Consider the following 24970-nt stretch of genomic DNA (forward strand, 5'->3'; position numbering starts at 1 on the left):
TCCTCCTGATGATGGGAAACCCTTCAACCTGCGTGATAACGGATTGTAGCATATAGCAATACAGGTCATTAAACATTGAACCCAAAGACTTGGATACTGGTGATCAGTTCGTTGACACCGGGTCGACTCGGAGCAGAGACAGTAGACAGCCAACGGAATGGAAGAAATTTTTAGTCACCAGCAGATGACCATCTGCAAGTATACCGTGCTAGCGTGTCACTGTTTTCTTCTCAACATAACCCGGCATAAATGAACTCAACATCCATTTCTGGTTGTTATACAAATCCAATACTATATTAGTGGTTAACACCAGTCTATCAGACTTGGCCCAGAGCAGTCGGTGATCATCTACCCCAGGGAGTATGAAAATATTAAGCCTTAGTTTGAGGAATCAAAATTTGTTACAACAAATTTATACTAAATTTATACCAAGTCTTGTCATTTAGGATCGAAGTGCTGAGTTTTCGTTCCTCCCCTAGTTTCCATGGCCCAGAGCAGTCGGGGATTACCTACCTACCCTAGGTCCTGGCTCCATCAGATCTAGGGTGGGGCTCCCTCAGCACGTGCAAACCTGCCCTCTGTCAGCGAGAGATGCCCCACATCGATTCCTCTAGGGTTGTAATCGCACACAATTCCAGCTTTCTCCTCGCAACTTCGTGATCCGTCTCCGTCGACACAGGGAATCAATCAGCAGCAATGGCGAGTACGTGCTGCCTCAGAGAACGCTTCAAGGCAGATTCATAGATCACTGACATTGTCGCAGAGTCAAAGAACAGCTCCCAGCACAACCAGTCGCGCAAGGCACACAGGAACGGGTAATTATATCGAATTTCCCAACATTGTCGACTGTCGCTGACTCTTGCGCAGTATCAAGAAGCCCAAGACTTCTCGCTACCCCTCTCTCAAGGGTACTGATCCCAAGTTCCGACGAAACCATCGACATGCTCTTCACGGCAACATGAAGGCCCTGGTACGAAACGCACCCACCGAATGAAGCGACATCTGCCTGCGCACCAAAACATCTGGCTAACAAGATCTACAGAAGGAGGCTAAGGAAGGCAAGCGCGAGACTGTCTAAGATACCTATCGGCAAGGGAAAACGAAGGCGTCAATTTGGAGCATTCGCATTGCTCGGTTACGGCACACAAACGATAGAACTCACGCAAAATGAAACGATGGAAATACAGACCATGCGGTCTGTCCGAGGAGAAGATGGTGGCAGTCGACAGGTCCCGTCCCGGCGTTCAACGTTTTGATGGCCCCGAGTAAAGCATGTTGCTTGGTTTCCATTCCAGGGACATGAGGTAGTAGACGGAAAAACTTCTGCCTGAACTCCATACTACAAGGTCCAATCTGCAGTGAATTTGTCCGTGACATGCTGTCCAGACCCTAATTTGTTCCATGTATCGTTAGTCGAATCGCTGACCTAACTACCTATTCTTGTGACTCGCTATTCGTGGCCATTAACCCTGAATTTTGAGCTGCACCATGCCCCCTGTTTCAAATGCTTTGTCGCTGAACCTGTCGTTCGATCATTGCTAGAGAGTGTGTTTCTATTCATGTCTCAAAACCTTGTGATAGATCTAGAGTACTCATCGCGTCCTACCTACTCATTGCCTCAACTGTCCGCTGTCTACTGGTAACCAGTATAGGCAGGTAGTACTCACATAGGATTGGTTCTACGAGTTATCTCCAACTTGACCAACTAAGGTAGACCTTTCCTGGAGACTCTACCCTCCGGTTCGATCATGGCTACAGTCTACTGATAACCAAAACATTTTTGCCGCTTCGGGCCCCGAAAAGCGCCTGAGGCAACAATGTTTGTTGGCAAGGATTAATGGCCCTGTTCTGTTACCGATAGGCCCATGAGCCCTTGGCGGACGGGCACGCACTCCCCGATTAGGTAAGCCCAGGGGCTGAGGCCTTCGCATTAGGCTATGTGCTAAGTTATCGGAACACGAAGGCATTCTCTTCTGCTTCCGATCATCCCTCTGTCCTTGACGAGCCAACCTCTAGAGGACGCCGGTCCTTTGCTTCATACGTCGGCGGGATTTAATCAGGATTTCTGTGGCCTGCCTGGAAGCAGACTTCGTCCCTTCTTTGACTACCTGTACCTACTTAGGTGTCGTTTATACTCGGTATGACGCCCCCCCCCTCTCTCCGCGCTGCTTCTGCTTTCTCCTTCTATTTCTACTTCTTCCAAAACTTTCGTACCAGCTTGGAAATCTCTTCAACAAAGGGGCTACCTACTGACATTGGTACTCGCAGTACTGTTAGTCGTTTGGCAGATAATGTTCTAAATTTCCTGCCTTGCTTCAAGTCTTAAGCTCCTTTGAGGTCAGCCGGTCACTGCAGGAGTCGAGAGACGATTCTTGTAACATCTTTGCTTGCCACCGTCACATTCTGCACTCGTCGCTATTTACTACTACCATTAACCCTTTCGAAAACAACGACCCTCGATAATGCTCAATATGTCTGGAAACCACGTCATCGGAAACAGAAATAGCACGCCCGAGGCCAATAGCACCTCGACCTTGCGGCCACCGTCTTCTCGAGCCGTTGGTTCTGGTCATTCGCTTCGCGCCTCGGCCGACATGGCGTCCCTAACTGGCCCTTCCCCCTCCAGCCGCATTCGACCCTCATCCGATTTCTATGGGCAGGCTCAGCAGAACCTTGGCCCCAACAACGCCGAATCGGACTCCCAGGACAAGATTGCTCAGCAGTGGATTGCCGACATTGACCAGTACGAAACGACGCTGGAAGAGATGGCTGCTGCTACTCTGGACCAGGACTTCAAGGACGAGCTCAGTGCCATTGAGCAATGGTTTCGTGTCTTGAGCGAGGCTGAACGCACCGCCGCCTTGTATGCCCTTTTGCAGCAGACAACTCAGGTCCAGATTCGCTTTTTTATCCAGGTGCTCCAGCAAATGGGAAAGAATCATCCTATGTCAGGGGTTTTGTCCCCTGCCAGCTTCGACAAAGGTACGTTTGTTGACGATGTCAGATTTGATTCACCTCTTTTAACGCACCATTTTCCCAGATCCTATGTCGAACCGTCTCAGCGATGCAATGAACAAGCTCAATGTTGACTCTGCCCGTAATTCCATGGCCCGTAACTCGGTTATCGCCCCATCCAACAAGCGACATTCAGGACTCGACCCTTCCACCATCAGCGCCATGTTCCCCGATGCTGCGGCAGCCATAGCCACAGAGAAGGCCAAGTTCACCCAGCAGACTGGGAACCCGCCCTCCTCGAACCGCAATAGTGCCGCCTTGGATCATCGTTCGTCCATGGCTGCTCCGTCTATCAGCGCGCCTCAGGATAACCGTGATGCTGGACCTGCTAGCTCTTCGCCTTGGAATAGTGGCGGGAACGCAGACTCCGGCAAGGCATCCTCTGCTCAGGCTCCTATGGGCCAGTTTGTACAGCCGACACCATCTGGTGGACTTCGCTCTCCGCGTCCGCAATTGTCAAGCAACAGTACGATCCAGCAAACGACTCTCACTGCCCCGGATAAGAACCCCGGGGACTTGCCTTTGCTTTCACCGTACAATGCTGGCAGTGGCAACTGGGCGTCAATGGTAAACACCCCTATGACTGGCACCTTCAACACAGCCAACACCGGAGGTAACCAGGCCGATATGGTTGCCAACGCCACTGCCATGAAACTCGCAGCTTTGTCTACAGTCAATAACCGATTCGCTTTGGACGACGTGCGCAAGTACCGCCGAACTAGGTCCAATGACGGCACGCCAGGACAGAATCCTGTCTCCGTTGGTCCACAGCCCGGAATCAACCTCCCAAACACGAATGTTGTCATGATCAATGAACATGGCCAGGTCCTCAGTAGAGAACAGCTCATGGCGCTTCAGGCGCAGCAAAACCTTGGTTTGGGTGGTCAGCGCTCTCGTCCCAGCTCCCCTGGAATTGCCATGCAACCTGGACTGCCTCATATGGCACCGTTCACTTCACCGCAGAACAACGGATTCCTTAGTGCGTACGATGTGTCCTCGCCTTTGATTACAGGCGGTATGCAACCGGTCAACTTGGGTGGCCTTGGGATGCCTGGCCACGAGGGCTACTTATCTGATCATTCGGACATGGTTCGTGGCCGATCTCCACGTGGGAGACGAGGCAGCTCCAAGCCTCCCGAGGACCCGACCGACCCAACCCTTCTGCAGGATATCCCCAGTTGGCTCCGCAGTCTTCGCCTTCACAAGTACACCGATAATCTCAAGGATATGAAGTGGACGGACCTTATCGAGTTGGACGACAAGGCCCTGGAAGAGCGTGGCGTCAACGCCCTCGGTGCACGTCGAAAAATGCTCAAGGTTTTTGAACAGGTCAAGGGTAAGTAATTTCAAGGCAGAGTTGTTTGAGACTAATGTGCTGATGATGTTGCAGAAGCCAAGGCCGATGGAAAGCTGGGCTAGAATCACCACAACCGGGCATGCCCATATAGAGACCTGCGAAAATGGATGTTAAGTGGTTCAACTTTGCACACACTGTGTTGGACATGGGTTGCAGTCCTGTTACAGACTCGATTTAGTATTTTAAATTTAGGTGGAAGGTCGCTGAAGATCAAAATTAATAGTTCGAGTGCGAAAACTTATGAGTTTCCACGAGATCATGTTGTTGATAGTAACGTCGTGCCTTATTTCACATTCAAGGTTCATTCACCTCATCCTTCCTTGTCCAGATGACTCCGTGAGAATGATTTGTGCTCTATATGACTCTTTTGGTCAGCAGCTAGCTTGCATTCTGCCTCTTTTTATTATTAATCGATGACCTAAGTACATGATCTTATTAAGGTATACATTGAAGACCCTTCTCTCATCTTGAAGTTACCTATTTGTCTGATTGTGGAGCCTGTGGCACGTGCTTGTTTCTGTCACGTGCTGATATACCTTATTTAGCCACACTTGGGAAGGCGGCATAGCCATCCCATCTTTGTCAATACGGCGACCTCTTGTTTCTAAGTTACTAACACCAGATACACCTTGTCCAACCAGATAATGTCCATATCTTAAAAATATACTTCAGATCCAGAAGAAAAGACGATGGAAAGGTGAGTATCAGTTCTCGTTGGAGACATAAATATACTGATTGAAAGCAGGCAACAAGACAACGCCTCAGATGCAGACTCTGACTTGGAGGAGCTGGAGGGAGATATCGCAAAGTTAGACGAGACTGTTCGAACTTTTTTGGCAGATCAACGGGGTGAGAATGATGCCTCGCCCGCGGCCCGCGGCCTCCCGCGAGGTAAAGGAGCACGAGGTCCACGGAAAGCAGCAAAACCTCGAGGAGACATCACAGCACGACTATCCAAAGTAAACCAAGCTTTTCTGAGCGGCGACTATCCATTAGCACTGGATCTTGTTTTCGAAGTCATCAGAATCAATGCCGAAACGCACCAAGCATGGACGACTCTATCATCGATTTTCCGTGAGCAAGGTGACATGGGCAAATCGTTATCAGCGATGGTCTATGCTGCTCATCTCCGCCCAAAGGATGTGAACGGCTGGCTCCAGTGCGCATCATTCGCACTTGAGAACGTTGCAGATGACGAAGCCGGAAATCTCAACACTGCGAGACTTTGTTATTCTGCGGCGCTGCGGGCCGATCACACGAACATCGATGCTCGCTTGGGCAAAGGTCTAGTTTGTCACAGACAGGGCCATCTTGCAGCCGCCATCTCCGACTACAAGGTTGTTTTGGAGCATCGACCCCACGACCTTGAAATCGTCAGAAAACTTGCTGAGGCTTGTGTTGACAATAAACAAGCCGAGGCCGCTGTTCCGAGCGCAATCGCAGCCTATAAACGATTCTTTGATCATGAAAGGGCGAAGCCGCAGACGCAGATTATGGAACCTCCATGGCATGATATCGGGATTTACGTGGAACTTTTTGCTTCGACAGGACGTTATCAGGAAGCTATACAAGAATCCAAGTCACTCTCTCGATGGCTATTGGGTCGGGAGGCAGAGGACTACTGGGACCAATGGACCTCCGACGACCGCGAATGGGACATGGATGACGAACGGCGGACTGCTGTGCCGAATTTCACCGCAAGTGTCTGGAGTCCTGACTCCTATGGTCAGTCGTTTCCTTGGGACCTGCGTGCCCGATTGGCAATATACAGGTTTCGACTGGGTGATGAAGATGAGGCAATGGTAAGGTCCCGGTTAACTCTGACGATTATGGCTAACGTTTGGCAACAGAGGCATCTGCTGTGGTTTGAGCCGGAATCCATCCTCACGAGAGAATTTGCTGGCGATTTTCCATTTCTAACGTTCGACCTTGCTGAAGAGTTGGCCCATCGTGGCCATACACCATTGGCAATTTCATACTATCAGATCCTCCGAGATTTACCTGGCGATGCTGATGCAACCATTCTTTTACAACTGGGACGATGCTATTCGGCAGTTGGAGAGACGGCCACAGCTGAGGAGTTTTTTCTCGCTGCCATTGACGCTGATGAAGACAACATTGATGCCCGTATCGAACTGGCTAACATGTACGAGAAGGCTAGAGAGGAGGAAGAAGCTCTCATCCTAGCAGCCGAGGCAATGGCCCTCCGACAAGCTCGAGATCAAAACCTCGAAGGCCATCAAGACTCTATCGCAGAACTTGACCCGCCAAGTCGTCGGGCTCCACGACGAACCCAAGCGGTTCCTCGAAGAACAGATGCATTTGGAAAGCGGCTTATTCCACGAAGATATCGACCAAAACGACTAGCTGGTGCTGACAAACGCCGACAAGAGGAGCAAGCTCGTGCCATGAAGCTGACTGAACAGTACGAGATTGTGCAAGATCTGCGCAAAAAGATCAAAGAAGGACAGCACAACCTGATTCCAACTTGGATGGCTTCGTCAAAGGAGCTTGTAGACGAGTTTCGATCGATCAAGAAATTCTACACCTGGGATAAGTATTTGCACTTCCTTGGGCCTAAGAACCATTTGCAACAGCAGGAAGCCGATAAACCACAAAACGAGCTTTCACAGATGTACGAAAGACTTGCCAGGAGTGAGTCGCACTTGTTCGATTTGTCAAATATTTTGTATGCTAACATGAATTTCAAAAGCTCTTGCTCCACAGCCGGGGAGCGAAGGCCGAGACGACGGGACCTCAAAGCCCGATGCCCACCAAGGAATTTCCTTCAACAACTGGCTTGACTTATTTTTGGATTACGCTATTGGCCTGGCTACTGCTCACCGACGCGACGAAGCATATCAAGTGTGCGAAGCTGCACGAGATTCGACCGCTTTTCAAGCCCCAGAGCATGGCTTTATGATTCATGTGGCATGGAGTGGTGAGTTAATCAGCCATGACATTGCTCACTTCAGTTACTGATTGAGCCAGTCTGTGCCATTTATACGAGCGATGAAGAGAAGTGTATCGCGACAGCTCGCCAACTAATGAGAGACGGTGCCACGTCTGATTCATATAGAATGTTCGCCTTACTATCTAACCTATGTCAGTCTCCTGTATCCTGGTATACGTCAGGGCCTGCACAGAAGTACATTCTCCGACAGATCAAGGCTATGGATGAGGCTTACAATGGCGGTGAGACCAATTCCGAAAGAGCAGAGGACGGGGAGCCAGTCCTTGATGCATGTGTCCTTATGCTTTATGGGCATATCCTTTTTACATCGACAAGCTACACATACGCATTAGGTAGAAGAACCATGTCTTTCGTCATTGTGAAGTTGCTAACTCTTAGATACAGGCTACTTTTTACGATCGCTGGCCCTGGACGCTGAGAACCCCATGGTGAATCTGAGTCTAGGACTGGCATATGTTCACTATGGCCTCAAGCGACAATCAACCAATCGCCAATACCTGCTACTGCAAGGGCAGACCTATTTGTCACGATATGTTGAGCTGGGGCAGCAAGGAGTCACGGAGAGAGGGAGTTGGACCAGGGCTGAGGCATACTACAATATTGGCCGCCTCTACCAGCTCTTGGGCGTCAATTACCTGGCCCATAACTATTACTCAAGAGCAAAGAAGGCCTGTTATGGATCATATAGAAAAGATAAGGCTAGAGGCCTGGAGGTTATGCTCTTGACTAATGAGGTAATATCTTTAATTATAAATTATAATAGTATTAAAGCCTTAACTTTACTTAAAGTAAAGTTAAAACTTTAATAAAAATATAAAATTTATAACTTTATAACTTTAAAATTTAAAAAATAAATATTAAATATTTTAAATTACTATTTTAATTAATTTAAATTAATACTTTAATAATTTTTTTTAATAATAATAATTATTATATAAATTTCTTTTTTTCTTAATTTAAATTATTACTTTTTTATTAATATTACTTTATCTATTTTTAGATATAAGGTTAATTAATTATATACCTTAATATATATATTTAATTAATAAATTTAATTATTATTAACTTTAAGTTAATTTAGCTTTTATTAACTAATTTATATAAAAGTTAACTTAATTCCTTTAAACCTTTAAACCCTATTATTACCTTATACTTATCTCTTTACTTTTATAACTTAAAACTATAACTGGCCTATTAACCCTTATATAAGCAGGAGGAAATTAAATATATATTTAGCTTTAATAATTATATTCTATAGCTACTTTTTATAGCTAGCTAAATTTAAGCTTAAAAAAGGTAGTTAAAAAGGTAGCTTAATTAGTATTATAATAAATTAATAATAGCTAAATAGATATAATAATATTATATTAACTAAAGCTAAAGGAAATAAGACTTCTATTTAAGGGGTTTTTATAATAAACTTAAAAGAGTTTTAAGGTTATATAATATAAAACTAATTAGCCTTATTATTATTATTTTTTTCCCCCCCTTATTATTAGCCTTATAAGGCCATTAAGCTATTAACTTTATATATAAAGACTTAAATAATAAGGTCTTTATAGTAGGCCTATATCTTAAAGGTTAAAATTATATAAGGTTTATATGCCTTAATAATATAATTACTGCCTTAATTAAGTAATATTAATACTGCCTTTTAGTAGCTATATTAGCCTTCTTTCTTTACTCTAGCTAAAAGAGTATTAAGCTAAGTCTATTATAAAATATATTCTTTAATTTAACTTTTTCTATTAAATATAGCTATTAATATTAATTATAGCTATTAATATCTCCAGTTTAAACTATTACTTCTTTATTAATATTACTTTAATTATAATACTAAATCACCCTTAGTCATAAGGTAATAGTATTTAAAGAGGTATGCAGGTTTATTTAAAGGTAGGCCATAATGTTATTAAGATAACACCAAGGCCTGGATTAACTATTATCCCGCTAATTAGGATTCTTATATATTATATAGCTAGCCTTAAAAAGACCTTTCTAGCTGTCCTTAGCTTTATTAAATAACTTTAAATAATATAATTCTATAATTAATTAATCTATTTAAGTAAACTTTATTAAAATTTGCTTTTTTTAATTAATTTTTTGCAGTAATTTATTATTAAACTGCTTTAAATACTTCTTATAAAATAACTCTATTAGTTTTTTATTTATATTAGCAGTCTTTACCTATTAATTATATTTAAAACTCTAGCCTTTTTATTATATAAAAAATCCTTTAAAGGATATAGTATTTCTTCCTTATTTTTATACCTTCTATTTAATAATAAAGTTAATTTTATAGTAATTTTTATTAATTAATTTGCCCTCTATAGGACTAAATTACTTATTAATATAGTTATTAATATAAGCAGAAATAAAATACTTAATAGAGATTACTAAATATATTTTTTACTACTTTAAAATTTCTAATTTATAGGCTAAGTTATTAATAACTTATTTAATAAAAAAAAGACCTATTCTCTATTAGGATTACTTCTTAAAAGGTTTACTAAAAAGATAATATCTATTATAAAGTTATAGATATACTTAATCTCCCTATTTTAAGGTAATAAGGCAATACTTATTATTATATTAATACTTTTCTTTTATTACTATAAAATTTATTACTAGTTATACTTCTTTATAAGTAACTTCTTAAAGATAAAAAAGATCTATAATATTCTCTATAAATATTACTATATTAAAAGCACTTATAGGTTTAAAGCTATAAATAAATTTATATATATTTATTTTAGTTTCTATATTATAAGCTTTATTAAGATTTTATTAAAGTGCTAAAAGAATATAAAATTAGTTAAAGAGAGGATACTTAATATAATAAAAGTATAGTATAACTTCTACTATCTGGTTTCTCTATTTAAATAAACTATCTACTTTAAGATAATATATAGTAGTTATTATAAGCTTATAGCTAAATACCTCTTATAGCTTTTGCCAGAATGCAGAAGTAAACTTCCTATTATAATTAGAGATAATTACCTTAAGGATACCTTAATTAATAAGAAGTAGCTATTTTAATAATATAATTGCCTAATTCTTAATAGTATATATAAAGTATTTAGGTATAAGAAGATATTATTTACTTACTATATAAGTAACTATTATAAGCTAATTATAGAGATTAAATCCTAAAATAGCCTATAAACTCCTAGCAAAAAGGATTAATAGAAAATTAGTAATAAAGTTAATTACAATTATATATATTAATATAATAAAAGGATAAATTAATATATAGTTACTAATTCTTTATTAATAATCTATCTATCTTAAATAATATATTTTATATTTATAAATATACTTATAAATTCTTATAGTTAGGTTATAAATTAATAATCTTAATAGTTCTCTTATTATTCTCTTTATATTAAAGTAATATTAATTATTATATACTATCTTTAGGATTTTATTAATTATAATATATAAAATATAAAGTTAAAAATATCTATTAATTTATTTATAATATAATAATCTATCTTTTAAAGTAAAAGGTATACTACACTTTAAAGTAGAAATAGCATCCTTACTATTTAATTAATTAGTATTAACTGGCTTATTATTTACTTTAAGAATTATTTTAAAAATAGGTAAATACTTAATATTATTAATATATCCTTAAATAAATTTATTTTTTATTTCTTAAGATATTAGCAATTTTATGCCTATATATATATTATTAAGTATAATATAGTTAAGGTAAAGTCTCTTAATATTCTTATTAGTTTTTAAAGCTTTAAGATAACTAAAAGCATTAAAAATAAAGTTCTTTTTTTTAAAAATATAAAAAATATATAGATTATACTCTAAGAGGTAAATAGAAATATTAATAAGATATTAATTAACTCTATTAATACTAATTATATTAAAAGTTATCTTCTTTATAATTTACTTTATTACTAAATAATTTATAAAGACTATAAGTAATCTCTTTAATAATTTAATATATGCCTTAAGTTACTTTATTGCCTAAATAAGTATTACTATCTCTAGCTCTATAGGTCTATATTAAGTCTTAGCCTTAAATAGAGTTTAGCTAATAAAGTAAATAAATATAATTATATTAAATAGGATTTATATCCTTTCCTTTTAGATATATCTATTTTTAATATAGTAAAGAATAGCTTTAAATCCCCTTTAAATACTAGTATTTAATTAAAAAAAAAGATATTTCTTAAAATTAAAATAAACTAATCTTTAATTAAATGCAATTTACTTTTAAATTATCTAAAAGGCAATCTTCTTTACTAAAGTAAAATTATAATATATATTTTTAGTATATAACTTTCTTTTACCTCTATTTCTATTAATAATCTTATTAATTCTTCTTCTTTCTGCTAATAATATAACCTTATACTTCTATAGAGGCTTTATAATCTTAATATAATAGGAAATAAGATATTAAATATATTTAATAGCCCTAATATACTGCTTAAAAGCAGTAAGCTACTATAAAAACTTTAGTTTAATAAAGGCTATAACTCTTTCTGCTATTATAAAGAGATTAAAGGCATTAATATAAAATCCTAATACTTAAGCATTTAAATAACTAATTTAGCTCTTTATTAAAGAGATAAATAAATTCTTTAAGATAAACAGTCTAAATAAAATATCTATATATTAAATATACTTAATAGTAGACTTTAAGAAAATTATAATATTATTAATAAAGGTATAATAAAAACTTTAATATAAATATAAAAGCCTATCTATATAGTGTTAAATATATACTAATAAATTATAAAAGCCTATTAAAGTAATAGTAGACCTTTCTAAACCTTTATAACTTATAATTATAAATCTATTTTAATACTTTAATACTACCTTAAACTAAAAAAAGAATAATAAGGCATTAATTATTAAGATATATATTACTTCTCTTAATATAGTAATAATATCTTTTTATCTTAATAATAGATAGCTATTAAAAATTATTACCTTATTTAGTGCTTTTAAATTAACTATAGCTCTCCCTTTAGGTTTACTATTAATAATTCTTTAGATAATAAATATAAAAGTGGCAAAAGGTATAGGCTTTATAACTTATTCTATCTGCTTTTAATTATAAAGTCTATTAAAGATTTAATTAATAAGATTACAATCCTTAAGTCTATAAACATAAGGTCTTTAAGAGACTTTTTATTTATATTAGTTATCTATAAGAGGTATAGTTATTAGCTTATCCTTAAGTATATAAATAAGTCTTAAGTTAATCTATAGAGTAATATATTTAATATAAAGGTCTTAAGCTTATTATATAAAACTAGATCTATTATTATAAATATAAATTCTATTTTAAGTTATAATTTTAAGAAGATTAAGTTACTTCTATATATATATTTAATATAGGATATAAGGTATTATTAATATTAATTTTAAAACTATTACCTCTAGCTCCCTAATAAGAAAGAGAGCTAAGCTAATTGCTATTAAAGTAGCTAGTTAGTTATTAAGAAGTTCTATAACCTTTAATAATAGTTACTTTTTTTTATTTTTTTTCTATTATTTATATAGTAATTCTACTTCCTTAATATCTTTAAGGATAATACTTCTTATATTTTATATTATATTTATAGTAATATAATTATTATTTATTTTAAAAATAGAAACTTAAGGAATATTTATAGCTTAAGGGATAATCTCTTTAGTTACTATAGTGCTAATTTTTAATATAAAATTAATCTTTAATAAGATCTTAATATTTATAATATTTATAGTACCCCTTAATATCCTTATAGTTACTATACTAGCTATTACTAGCAGGGTAAAGGCAGTAGCCTTTTATATATTAAAAAAGTATATTTTATCTTCTTTATATTTTTTAATATTTTCTAGTTTCTATTTTCTTTAAAAGGTAATATCCTTATTAGAATTATTAATAATTACTATATTAAAAGCTATATTTAAGCTAATAAGTATATTAAAGGCTTCTGCAATATAGCTATTAAATATAAATGTTCTTCCCTTAAGGACTTCCTTCTATAATGCCAGGATAAGATATATCTATTTAGTAGGTATTATTATTAGTTATACTATAATAATATAATGGCTAACTTAATAAGAGAGCTAAAAGATAGTAAATAGGATATAAAAGTCTTTAAGACTTATATAGTAAAGATATCTATCTATTATTATAATATTAATACTATAAGGAGCTATCTATCTATTCTTAAGTAATACTCTTAAAGAGGATAATAGTATTCTATTTTAAACCTAAATGCTATAAGTATATTCTATAAGCCTAGTATTTATACTATTCTTATTAAGACTATTAATATAAAAGGTAAAGATTATTTATTTAGTATAAGGCTTTCTAACTTTATTATTAACTTTTTAAATAAAAATAGATATCTTTTATTTAATAATATAATTTAAAGTCTAAAGCCATTTTCTAAAGATAATAGGTTTTCTATAATTTATATTAATATAAATAAAAACTATCTCTCTTTTTAAAAAGCTTATTACATTAAATTTAAAATATATATAATTATTATTAACTTTATAGATCTATAGTTAATAATAAGTATATATTAATATCTTATTTATAAATATAACTATTATTTTATTAACCTAAAAAGCATTTCTAGACTTAAATGCTATTATTATTTAAGATATATAACCAGTCTTAAGATATTAATAAAGCCTATTTTAAAATAGGAAATCCTAATAATAATAATTACACTATTTAGACTTAATAAGTACTTACTTTCTAGCTAGCTAAGCTAGTTTAATGCAAGTTTTAGCAAGGCTATATTCCTAAAGAACGGCTTAAAATAGAAAGAATTACTAATAGATACTATAAAATAGCTCCTTTTAACTATTAAGATAAGATATATTTCCAGTTATATAAATTAGATATATCTCTTTAAAGGATATAGATTGCAATAAGTAGACACTCTTACTATTGCCATTAATATTAACTTTATCTAACTTAAGTTTATTTTCTTCTTCTATAATAAAATACTTCTATTCCTAATAGACCTTCTTTTCCTCCTTAATATCTTTATATATATAGTTATTATCTTATAAATAAGTATATTAATTATAATTACTATTATAACGGTACTTACCATATTTATCATTACTCTTCCTGGCATCTATATATAACTGCAATAATTTATTACTTTAGTATTAATTATCTTATTTTAATTAATTATAATTATTATATTATTATAAGCTAGAGGACTTATTATAAAAGTATTAATTAAATTAACTTCCTTTATTATAGCTTAAAGAATAGCCAGATTTATATTACTAATTATTTCTATCCCCTTAATTATTAAATTAATAAAATTATTTAATTATAATTTAGCACTATTTATATTATTTAATAAAGCTTATTAGTAATATATTTTTACTAAAATATATAAGAAATTATTAAATCTTAATATTAATTTTATTAAATAGTATTATAATAATAGTACTATCTTATATATATTTAATCTACTTAATAAAACTGGCCTTTTATTAAGCCTATTAGGTAAGTATAATCCTATATATAGCAATCTTAAAAGTATAGTATAAAAAGTAAAGTTTATTTAAAATATTTATATTTAAATACTTAAACCGCTTAATAAGCTTATAATTAAACTTAATAATAAAAAGGTTAAAAAGTTAATTATAATTAAAACTATCTAACTTAAATATAAGCTAAGTACTTACTTTATTAAATAGTATTTTAATATAGTAATCTATAAAACTGTATTTACTAAATTGCTTAAATACTAAAAGGTACTTATAGAATATAAAGATATCTATATAAATAGTCTTACCTAAGGACGTAATAATAAGTCTTTAGTTATCCTTATTATTTAGATTATTTAAATTAAAGATATTAAATATTTCCTTTTAGATCTTTTTACTTAAATTGCCTATAGATTAAGTAGTATTTACTGTTACTCCTTAATATTATTAAGAGGCACTATTATTATTAAATCCTTCTAATATATTATCTTAAGGAATAAGAACTTATAGTATAAAAGCTAAAGCGAAAAGTATATTATTTAGTTATTATATTATAATTAGTTTTGCCTAATTTTAATTATTAAATTAATATAATTTATATACTTTAATATATTCTTTTTATTACTATAGAAAATACTTAAAATAAAAAATATAAGCTTAAGGTAATATTATTAATCTATTAGCTATTAATAATTTAAAGATTTATTAAAATAGCATTTAATGTATTATATTTATAGTATTTAAATCCTAAATAGTAAAGGTATTAACTGCCTTAATGCAATAATACTCTTCTATTATTTAATAGAAGTATACTCCTTATACTAGAATTCTCTAATATTATTTAATTTATTAAATAATATCTTCTTCTACTTTATAAAGATTATAGAGAATTAATTATTATTTATATTATTATAATTATAAAGCTTTAAATCTATCTTTATTATTATTACTAAACTTATTATTATAAGCAGGTTAAATATTATTATACCCTTAAGGTTATTATAATAAAAATAAAGGTAATATATTATAATATTAATTATCCTTAAAATTATTAAAATACTCCTTTTATTATTATAGTTAAGAGTTTATTACTATATTATATCCTTAGCCTATAAGGTTATTAAGACTATTACTATAATTAAATTAAGCTATTATAGTAAAAATGCAGTTATAATAGCCTTTAAAAAGACTTAAGTATATAAAGCTATAAAAAGGTAATATTAAATAATATATTAATTAAAGATATATAGTAACTATATTAAAAGGTATATAACCTATAATTATATTAATTACTTTAAGTAATATAGAGATATAATATATTAAAAGGTAATAATTTAATAGAATAGTAACTCTTTCCTATTTAATAACTATAAGGGGTTACTACCCTATACTAAATATTGCATTACTTACCTAAGCTATCTTATACTTCCTGGCTTTAGTTTTATCTTAATATATTACTTAAAGAGTCTTGCCTATAAATATCAAATAGTTAATAGATTTATTCTGCTTAATATCTTATAGAGATTTTCTATAATTAAATAGTAAACTTAAGTAAATATAGCTAGAAGGCCTTTTTTTTATAATATTAATAATTTAAAATAAAAAAAGCTAATTATTTTAAAGAAAAGTAAGGTTATTATATAAATAAGTTAACTTTATAAAAAAGTGTATTAATAGAGATAATTATAGGTTATATATATTAGTAATTATATAAAGTAAATTATACTTTCTTAAGTAAATACTAAAAAAGCTAAAAGTTATAGGTTTAAATTTAATAAAAGATATTATTTTTTATAATTTTTACTTTTTTATAATATAACTATATAAAATAAAGATTAAAAATTAGAAATTATATATATATATATATAATAATAACTTCCTAATTAGGACTTTTAAGTTAATTAAATAATTATTAATTTTTAGGTATAATATATACTTTTAGTAATGCCTTTAATAGCGCTTATATAGATAATAGTAATTAAGGTTATTAAGTAGTAAATTTAATAGTACTAAAGATATTAGAAATATATTTAGCAGGCTTAGAGGTTATTAATAGTAGTTAAAGCGCTAATTATAGATAGTTAGTCACTAAAGATCTTTTATAACTACTATTATTTAATATTAAATCACCCTTAATTATAAGGTAATAGTATTTAAAGAGATATACAGGTTTATTTAAAGGTAGGCCATAATATTATTAGGATAACACCAAGGCCTAGATTAACTATTATCCTGCTAGTTAGGATTCTTATATATTAAATTGCTTTTAAATATAAGGTTAATTAATTATATACCTAAATATATATATTTAATTAATAAAGTTATTATTAACTTTAAGTTAATTTAACTTTTATTAACTAACTTATATAAAAGTTAATTTAATTCCTTTAAACCTTTAAACCTTATTATTACTTAATATTTATCTTTAACCTCTATATAAGTAAGAGGAAGGTAAGTATATATTTAGCCTTAATAATTATATTCTATAGCTACTCTTTATAGCTAGCTAAGCCTAAAAAGGCAGCTAGAAAGGTAGCCTAATTAGTTATTAAGGTCTTACCTTACCTTATAGCTTCTTTTAAATCCTTTAGTTATAATAGCTCTTTAGTTAGCTAATTTAAAGATATTATATAAAATAGAATATTTAAATTTATATAATTAATTAATGTAGTTAATAAGCATGCCGACTGGATAAGTAAGCCAATTAGTATACTATATACCTAAAAATAGCCTACCCTATAAGACCTAACTACCTTAAATAAAATAGCTAGAAATCTAATAAAATTATTTTTTAAAATAGTATATAATAAACTATATAATATATTTTTTTTACATTTTTAAAAAATCTCCTTTATATAGTAAAGCTTAATTATATAATATAAATTACAGTATAAATATAAAATAAGGTTTATAATTATAAGGAATTTTATTAAAAATCTAAAAATATTTCTATAGTTTAATTAAAGACTTATATATAGACTATTAAATTTATAGCCATTTTAGGCTAAATTTAAGCCTTTTATAAGCTTTTATAATCTGGATTTTAAGGTATAGGTTAAGCTGGTTAATATACTTATCCAGTTAGTATGCTTATTAACTACATTATATTAATTAAAATATAATTAAAAATAGCTATTTTAATTAAGTTAAATTAATTCCTTAATAAGAAGTTCTTTTTAATAGTTATAGCTATTATATAAAACTTATAGTATTTATAGCCTATAGCTTTTATTAATATTAATTTAATTTTATTAATAAGGTTATAATTAATTATATAATAGGCCTAATTGGCCTATAGACTATTATATATAATAGGTATTATAATAGTAGCTATAATTAATATTAATAACTATAATTAATAGGTATAAAAAGTTAGGTTAGAGAATGCACTTTAGGAGTATAATAGACTTAACCTAATATATTAAAAAGGTTAATTTAAGATCTTTTAAGTAGGGTAAAGAAAGAAGACTAATATAGCTACTAAAAGGTAATATTAATATTACTTAATTAAGGCAGTAATTATACTATTAAGGCAGATAAACCTTATATAATTTTAACCTTTAAGATATAGGCCTACTATAGGGGCCTTATTATTTAAGCCTTTATATATAAAGTTAAAAGCTTAATAGCCTTATAAGGCTAATAGTAAGAAAAAAAAAATAGCTATTAATATAGTACCTACTATATAAAATAGCCTATAACTATATAATTGTAATAACGCCCTGGTGATAAGGCTAAATAGCTTCCTACTACATAACTCTAGGACCCCCTTAAGTCTATTATAAAAACCCCTTAGCTAGAAATCCTACTTCCTTAAGCTTTAGTTAATATAATACTATTATACCTACTTAGCTATTACTAATCTACTATAATAATTCTAAAGCTTCTACCTAAACTACCTAAATATAATAGTAAACCTATAAAGAATTACTGCAGCTAATATAAAACTTAATAAGCTATTAGTAAACCCTTTAGGAATTAGCAGTAACTCTACCTAAAATAGCAATAGAGAATCCTCCTAAATAGTAACCTATATAGCTAGTTATATTACCTATACTATATATATTAATACCCTAGAAGTTAGAATTAAGTAACTAAAGGAAAAGCTTGCCCTTTAATAGTAATAGAATAAGTTAAAATAATGCCTTAAGGAAAATAGAGGTAGATTATAAAACCCCCCTAAAACCTAAAAAAAGAATAAACTACCTATATAATTACTTAACTCTAATACTAAAGATATACTATTAATAAGTAATAATACCTTAATAAAGTAATAATAATTAAAAGATAGCTTTACTTTTAATAGTAATAAAGAAATAAAAGCTAAAAATATTATTACCTTTAAATACCTAACTACCTTCTAAAAATAAGATAAATAGTTAAATAATATAGATTAAAGCTTTAAGAGAGCCTAGAAATAATAATGCATTAATAAAAGCTATATTTTATTTACCTGCAATAATATAGCACTAAATATAAGACTTATATAATCAGGCTATTTAAATAAATAGATAGAAAAAAGAAGAGAAGACTTAAAGAGAGACTAAAAATTATTTAAGGAATAGTCCCTTACCCTTATAAAAGATAAAAGGAATTACTAAATACTTATAACTATATAACTAAAAAGCGCCAGATAATAACCTAGCTAATCCCCTTAAGACTTCTATAAATATCTTATCTCTATTAAAGACTATCTTCCCTATAAGCTTAATATAGCTATAAGAGTTTATTAATACTATATTAAACTTTTACCTATACTTTAAAATACTATAGCCTTTTAAGGAGATATTAATTTCCCTAAAACTAAAGAAAAACTTATTTAATTAATATAATAACTTTAAGATACTTTAAATTAAAAGAATAAATATATAGAAAACCTGCTAGATTCCCTATTACTAAAGAAGAAACCTTATTAACCTTAAGAATTACCTAAATTATATTTATATTAAAGACCTTAAAAAAATAACTTGAATCACTTTCTTATTACTAACCTAAAAGAAAAAGAAAAAGACTTAAGTTCTATAGAATACTATAATTACTATAAGAAAGGTTACTATTTAAGAAATTACCTTAAACCTAAAAGGATAAACTAAATAAAGAAATTAAAAAACTAAATATAATTAAAAATATAAGTTAATTTTTAGTTAATACCCCTAAAATAACCCTAATTTATAATTAAGATAGACTTTAAACCTACTTTAAAAGGAGGATCTTAACTATAGTTAAGGTTTAAGGCTATAAGACTATTAAAGTATAGGCTTACCTTAATTATAATATAAAAATAAATACTATTAATAAAACTTTTATAAAATCCTAGGGATTTTAATAACTAGAAAATATTAATATCTCTCTCTAAAAAGTAAATAATACTTAACTAAAAACTATAAGATATTAAAAAATAATCTTAACCTTAATAGATTACTAAAAATAAATATATAAAACTATATAAAGCCTAATAAGTATTAATAAATAGAATTAAGATAAATTAATACTTTTCTTTATTATTATTTTAAAAGACCTTTAAATTATAGTAGACTTTAAGATAAAGAAATAGTAATTTAAAAAGCACTATAGAGGCCTTAAACTCCTTAAATTTTATTAGTTCTTAAAGAAAACCTATAATAAAGCTAAGATCTTTATTATTACTATTATTAAAGAACCTTACTTACTTTTTAATAAAGAACCCTAAAAACCTAATTAACTTAAAGGCATTCCCTATGAATTAAAAGCTTATATTAAGGTCTTTAGCTATAATAAGGCAGTAAAGATACCTAACTTTAAGAAGATAGACTATATTATTAACCTAATTAAAGGGAAGAAACCTCTATATAGCCCTATCTATCCCCTTTTATAGGTAAAACTTAAGGAACTCTAAAAGTATATCTAAAAGAACCTAAAAACTAAATAAATTTACCTATTTAAAAGCCTAGCCAGATTCCCTATCCTTTTTATCCTTAAGAAAGATAGAGGTCTTTACCTTTATATAGATTACTATAGCTTAAATACTATTACTATTAAGAATTATTACCTTTTACCTTTAATTTTAAAGATTATAAATTATATTTAAAAAGTAAAGTATTTTTTTAAAATTAATATTAAGGATATATATTACTAGATTTATATTTAAAAAAGAAATAAATAAAAGATTGCCTTTTAAACTTACTATAGTTACTTTAAGTATATAGTAATGCTATTTAAACTAGCTAATATACCTATTACCTTTTAATATTATATCTATTAGGCCCTTTAAGGTCTTATAGATATAATCTATATTATTTATTTAAATAATATTTTAATATTCTTAAAGATAAAAGAAAAGTATATTAAATACCTTAAATAAATCCTAAAATAAATAAAAAAAGCTAAATTATATATAAAACCCTTAAAGTGCTCCTTTTACTAAAATAAAGTAAAGTTCCTTAATTTTATTTTAACTATTAAAGGTATTAAAATAGACCTAATAAGGATTTATACTATCCTTAAATAGCCTAAACCTACTATCTATAGAGAAATTTAGGTATTTTTAGGATTCTATAACTTCTATAGGCAGTTTATCTATAAATACTTTAAGGTTATTACTTCCCTTATTGCCTTTATAAAAGGAAGCTAAAATAGAAAGAAACTAGAAAATATAAGGTTAAATAACTAGAAAAGATAGTTATTTTAGGCCTTTATTATTAAGTTTAAAAAGGCCTTAATTCTATAATACTTTAATCTTAAAAGATATATTTATATTAAGATAGATATATTAAATTATATTATAGCAGAAATCCTTTTTTAATTAGATAATAAAAGGAAATATTACTTAATTGCCTTTTAGTTATAAAAGTTTAATAACCTTAAAAAAAGATATAATACCTCTAATTAGGAGATAATAGTAATTATAGAGTTATTTAAGTATTAATAGTATTACCTTAAAGGCTCCTTAAAATAGATAGAGGTCTTAAGTAATTACTAGAATCTCTAATTATTTATAAAAAATACTAAACTAAATAGAAAATAAGTATAATAGTGTTTATATTTAATAACCTATAACTTTATAATTAAGTATAAAAAGGGATTTATAAATCCTATTAATACCCTTTTAAAATCCCTAAAAGTTAAAAAAGAGAAATACTAAAAGCTAGATTTAATTAAATCTCTAAAAAATAAAATAGCTAAAATATAAGTAATAATAAGAGATTAAAAGCTAAAAAAAAGGTTAAGTAAAAGGCTTATAGAAAAAGTAAATCTGCCTTAAACCTTAAGTAAGTTAGAGGTAGATAAAATATCTTTAGGTATTAAAAATAACCTAGCCCTACTATTAAGTAATATAAATATTATAGGCCAGAAACCTAATTTAAATATATAATTTTAAAAGATATTAAGATTATTTATAGTAATTCCTAATAAGATAGTAAATTAATCTTTATATTAAGAAAAACCCCTAAAGAATAATATATTAAAGCCTTTAATTAAAATAATTAAATTAATATAATTAAGAAATAAGATAATATTTAGCTAAAAGGATAAAATATTTAAGGTAAATTATAAAGAAAGATCCTAAAAGTAAAAAGTAAAAAATAACCTCTTTTATTTTAAAGACAGGCTTTATATATTACTAAAACTAAACCTTAAAAAGGAAATATTAAGACTATACTATAATAACCCTTTAATAAGGCACTTTAGTATTAAGAGAACCTAAAAGCTAATTTAGAAGAAACTTTATTAAAAAGGCCTAAAAACTAATATAAAATAGTATATATTTATATACTGTATTTACTAAAAGATAGTATTTAAAAGATATTAACCTTATAGAAAGCTTAAAAGCCTTTTAATTCTATTATATCTCTTTAAGGAGATCTTAATAGATTTTATTATAAAACTGCTATTAATACTCTATAAAGGTTAATAAGTTAATATAATTTTAGTAATAGTTAATAGACTTATAAAACTTATATAATTCTTACCTATCTTTACTAAAATTATTATATTTAAACTAGCTAAACTCTTTTATAAGGAGATTAAACTGTAATTTAAAGCCCTAAAGGGTATTATCTCTAATAAAGGCTTTATATTTATAAGTATATTTTAATTAAAATTATATTACTACTTAAGAATTAAGTAAAGACTATTAATAGCTTTTTATCCCTAAATTAATAAATAAATAAAGAGAATAAACTAAATTCTTAAATATTACTTATATTACTTTATTAAAGATAACTAAAATATCTAGCTAAAACTTCTATAAATGGCCTAATTTACTTATAACTTAAGAGTCAGCACTATAATAAATATAACCCTAAATAGGGCCCTTATAGGTTTTAACCTAAAATTCTATATTACTATTAAGAACATTAACTTAAAGAGGGGAGTCCTAAAAGTTAGATATAAAATCTAAAAGCTATAAAAACTATAAAATAAGCTTATAATATATTAGTAAAATATAACTAAAAGGCAGGTTAAGTACTTTAACTTAAAGCACTAAAAAATAAACTTTAAATAAAAATAACTAGTTATACTTTTAACTAAAAACCTAAAGCTTAAAAGAGAGAAAAAGAAGCTAGCCTTAAGATTTATTAGCCTATTTAGGATTATTAAGTATATTAAACTATAAATATATTGCCTAATCCTACTAAACTAATATATAAAAATATATAATATCTTTTATATAAGCCTCCTTAAAGTATATTAAGTATATAACTAAAAGGATAATAATTCCCTATTAATACTAGACCTTAAAAAAAAGGATAATTAATAAAAAGTTAAATAAATTAAAGATAAAAAGGAGATATATAAGAAATTATACTACCTTATAAAATAAAAAAGATAGCTAGCTAAATATAATTAATAGGTTACTACTATAGATATAAAGAATACCCTATAAGTTATTATTACCTAAAAAAAGTCTTAAATAAAATAAAAAGGTAAGAGATTAAAGTTATAAGTAAAAATAACCTTAAAAAAGAAAGAATATCTAAAAAAAGAGCTATAATTAAAGCTAAAAGGCTTAAGCTATAAAAATGCTATTAAGAAAAATAAGTAACTATAAACTATAGATAAATCTCCTTCTATTTTAACCTAAAACCACTAAATAAAACTGTAATAACTATAACATTAAAAAGCTATTCTTTAAGCTAACTTATCTTTCTTTATAGTATAAGCCCTATATAAACTACTAAAACGTTTAGGCAGTATACTCTAGAAGCTAAAGTTATTAAAAGGAGGTTAACTATACTTTTAAGGGGTTAAAAAGGGATATATAATTACTATAATAAAAGGTTAAGAACTTTCTATAGATAAGGCAGATTTAAATATAATAGAAGGCTATATAAAGAAAGAATAATAAAAAAAGGGTAAAATTATAGCCTTTACCCTAATAAAGATTAAAAAGGCAGATATAATAAATACCTAAAGATATTAATAAAGGTTTAAACTTAATATAAAGCTAAAGGTAAGGATTTAGGCAATAATATTAAAATTATTATAAGGGTTATTAATAAGACTTAAATATATAAGATAGTAAAAAGCATTAATAATAGCCTACTAGATTATATATCTTTTATTATTCTCCTTTAAGTATAAAACCTATAAATCCTTAAATGCAGCCTAAACCTCCTTATTAGTATTACTTTAGAAAGATAGATATATTTTAGTATAAATATAATAGCAAGTTATAACAGCTTAGGTATATAAAAAGGTAGCTTTCTATATTATAACTTTATTAATTAATATAATAAAAAAAATAAGAAAAAGAATTTATAAGTAGCTTCTTAATACTAATAAAGTAAAAGTTAGTAATATAGGTAGTCTTTAAGTATAAAAAGGCTTTTAATAACTAATAAAAAGTATAGGTAAGTTTTATATAGATATTATAATAGAATTTAAAATAGTTTTTCTTATTTATAAAAAGGATAGCCTTATAAATAAAATTAAAGGTATAGTAAATATCTGCCTAGTCTCCCTTAATTATAGCTATAAAACTATAAGAAAGTTAATTAAATTAATAATAAGAGGTAATAAAAGAGAAATATATAAATAATAGCTATATTTATATTTATTACACTTCTTATAGTATAAGGCATTAAGGTTAATAAAGATATACTTAATATTATAAAAGTAATATAAATCCTATATAACTTTAGGGTCTATAAGAATAACTGTTA

General features: G+C 29.1%; 3 protein-coding genes; all 3 read left to right on the forward strand.

The window, feature by feature from the left end:
• Positions 1 to 696: 696 nt before the first annotated feature.
• Positions 697 to 1078, forward strand: FFUJ_08500 (probable ribosomal protein L29.e, cytosolic; the record flags this gene model as incomplete). XM_023580792.1 has 4 exons in its annotated part: positions 697 to 703; positions 764 to 815; positions 868 to 970; positions 1043 to 1078. The coding sequence occupies 4 exons, from the start codon at positions 697 to 699 to the stop codon at positions 1076 to 1078; spliced, it is 198 nt and encodes a 65-aa protein (XP_023433952.1).
• A 1393-nt stretch (positions 1079 to 2471) lies between these two features.
• On the forward strand, positions 2472 to 4434 carry FFUJ_08499 (Protein VTS1; the record flags this gene model as incomplete). XM_023580793.1 has 3 exons in its annotated part: positions 2472 to 2982; positions 3041 to 4351; positions 4406 to 4434. 3 exons carry the CDS (start codon positions 2472 to 2474, stop codon positions 4432 to 4434), a joined length of 1851 nt encoding a protein of 616 aa, XP_023433508.1.
• A 627-nt stretch (positions 4435 to 5061) lies between these two features.
• FFUJ_08498 (related to transcription initiation factor TFIIIC) lies at positions 5062 to 8152 on the forward strand (the record flags this gene model as incomplete). XM_023580794.1 has 5 exons in its annotated part: positions 5062 to 5069; positions 5118 to 7027; positions 7086 to 7313; positions 7364 to 7678; positions 7731 to 8152. The coding sequence occupies 5 exons, from the start codon at positions 5062 to 5064 to the stop codon at positions 8150 to 8152; spliced, it is 2883 nt and encodes a 960-aa protein (XP_023433985.1).
• Positions 8153 to 24970: the final 16818 nt, after the last annotated feature.

This window comes from Fusarium fujikuroi, chromosome FFUJ_chr07 (genome assembly GCF_900079805.1).
Source record: "Fusarium fujikuroi IMI 58289 draft genome, chromosome FFUJ_chr07".
NCBI lineage: Eukaryota > Fungi > Ascomycota > Sordariomycetes > Hypocreales > Nectriaceae > Fusarium > Fusarium fujikuroi.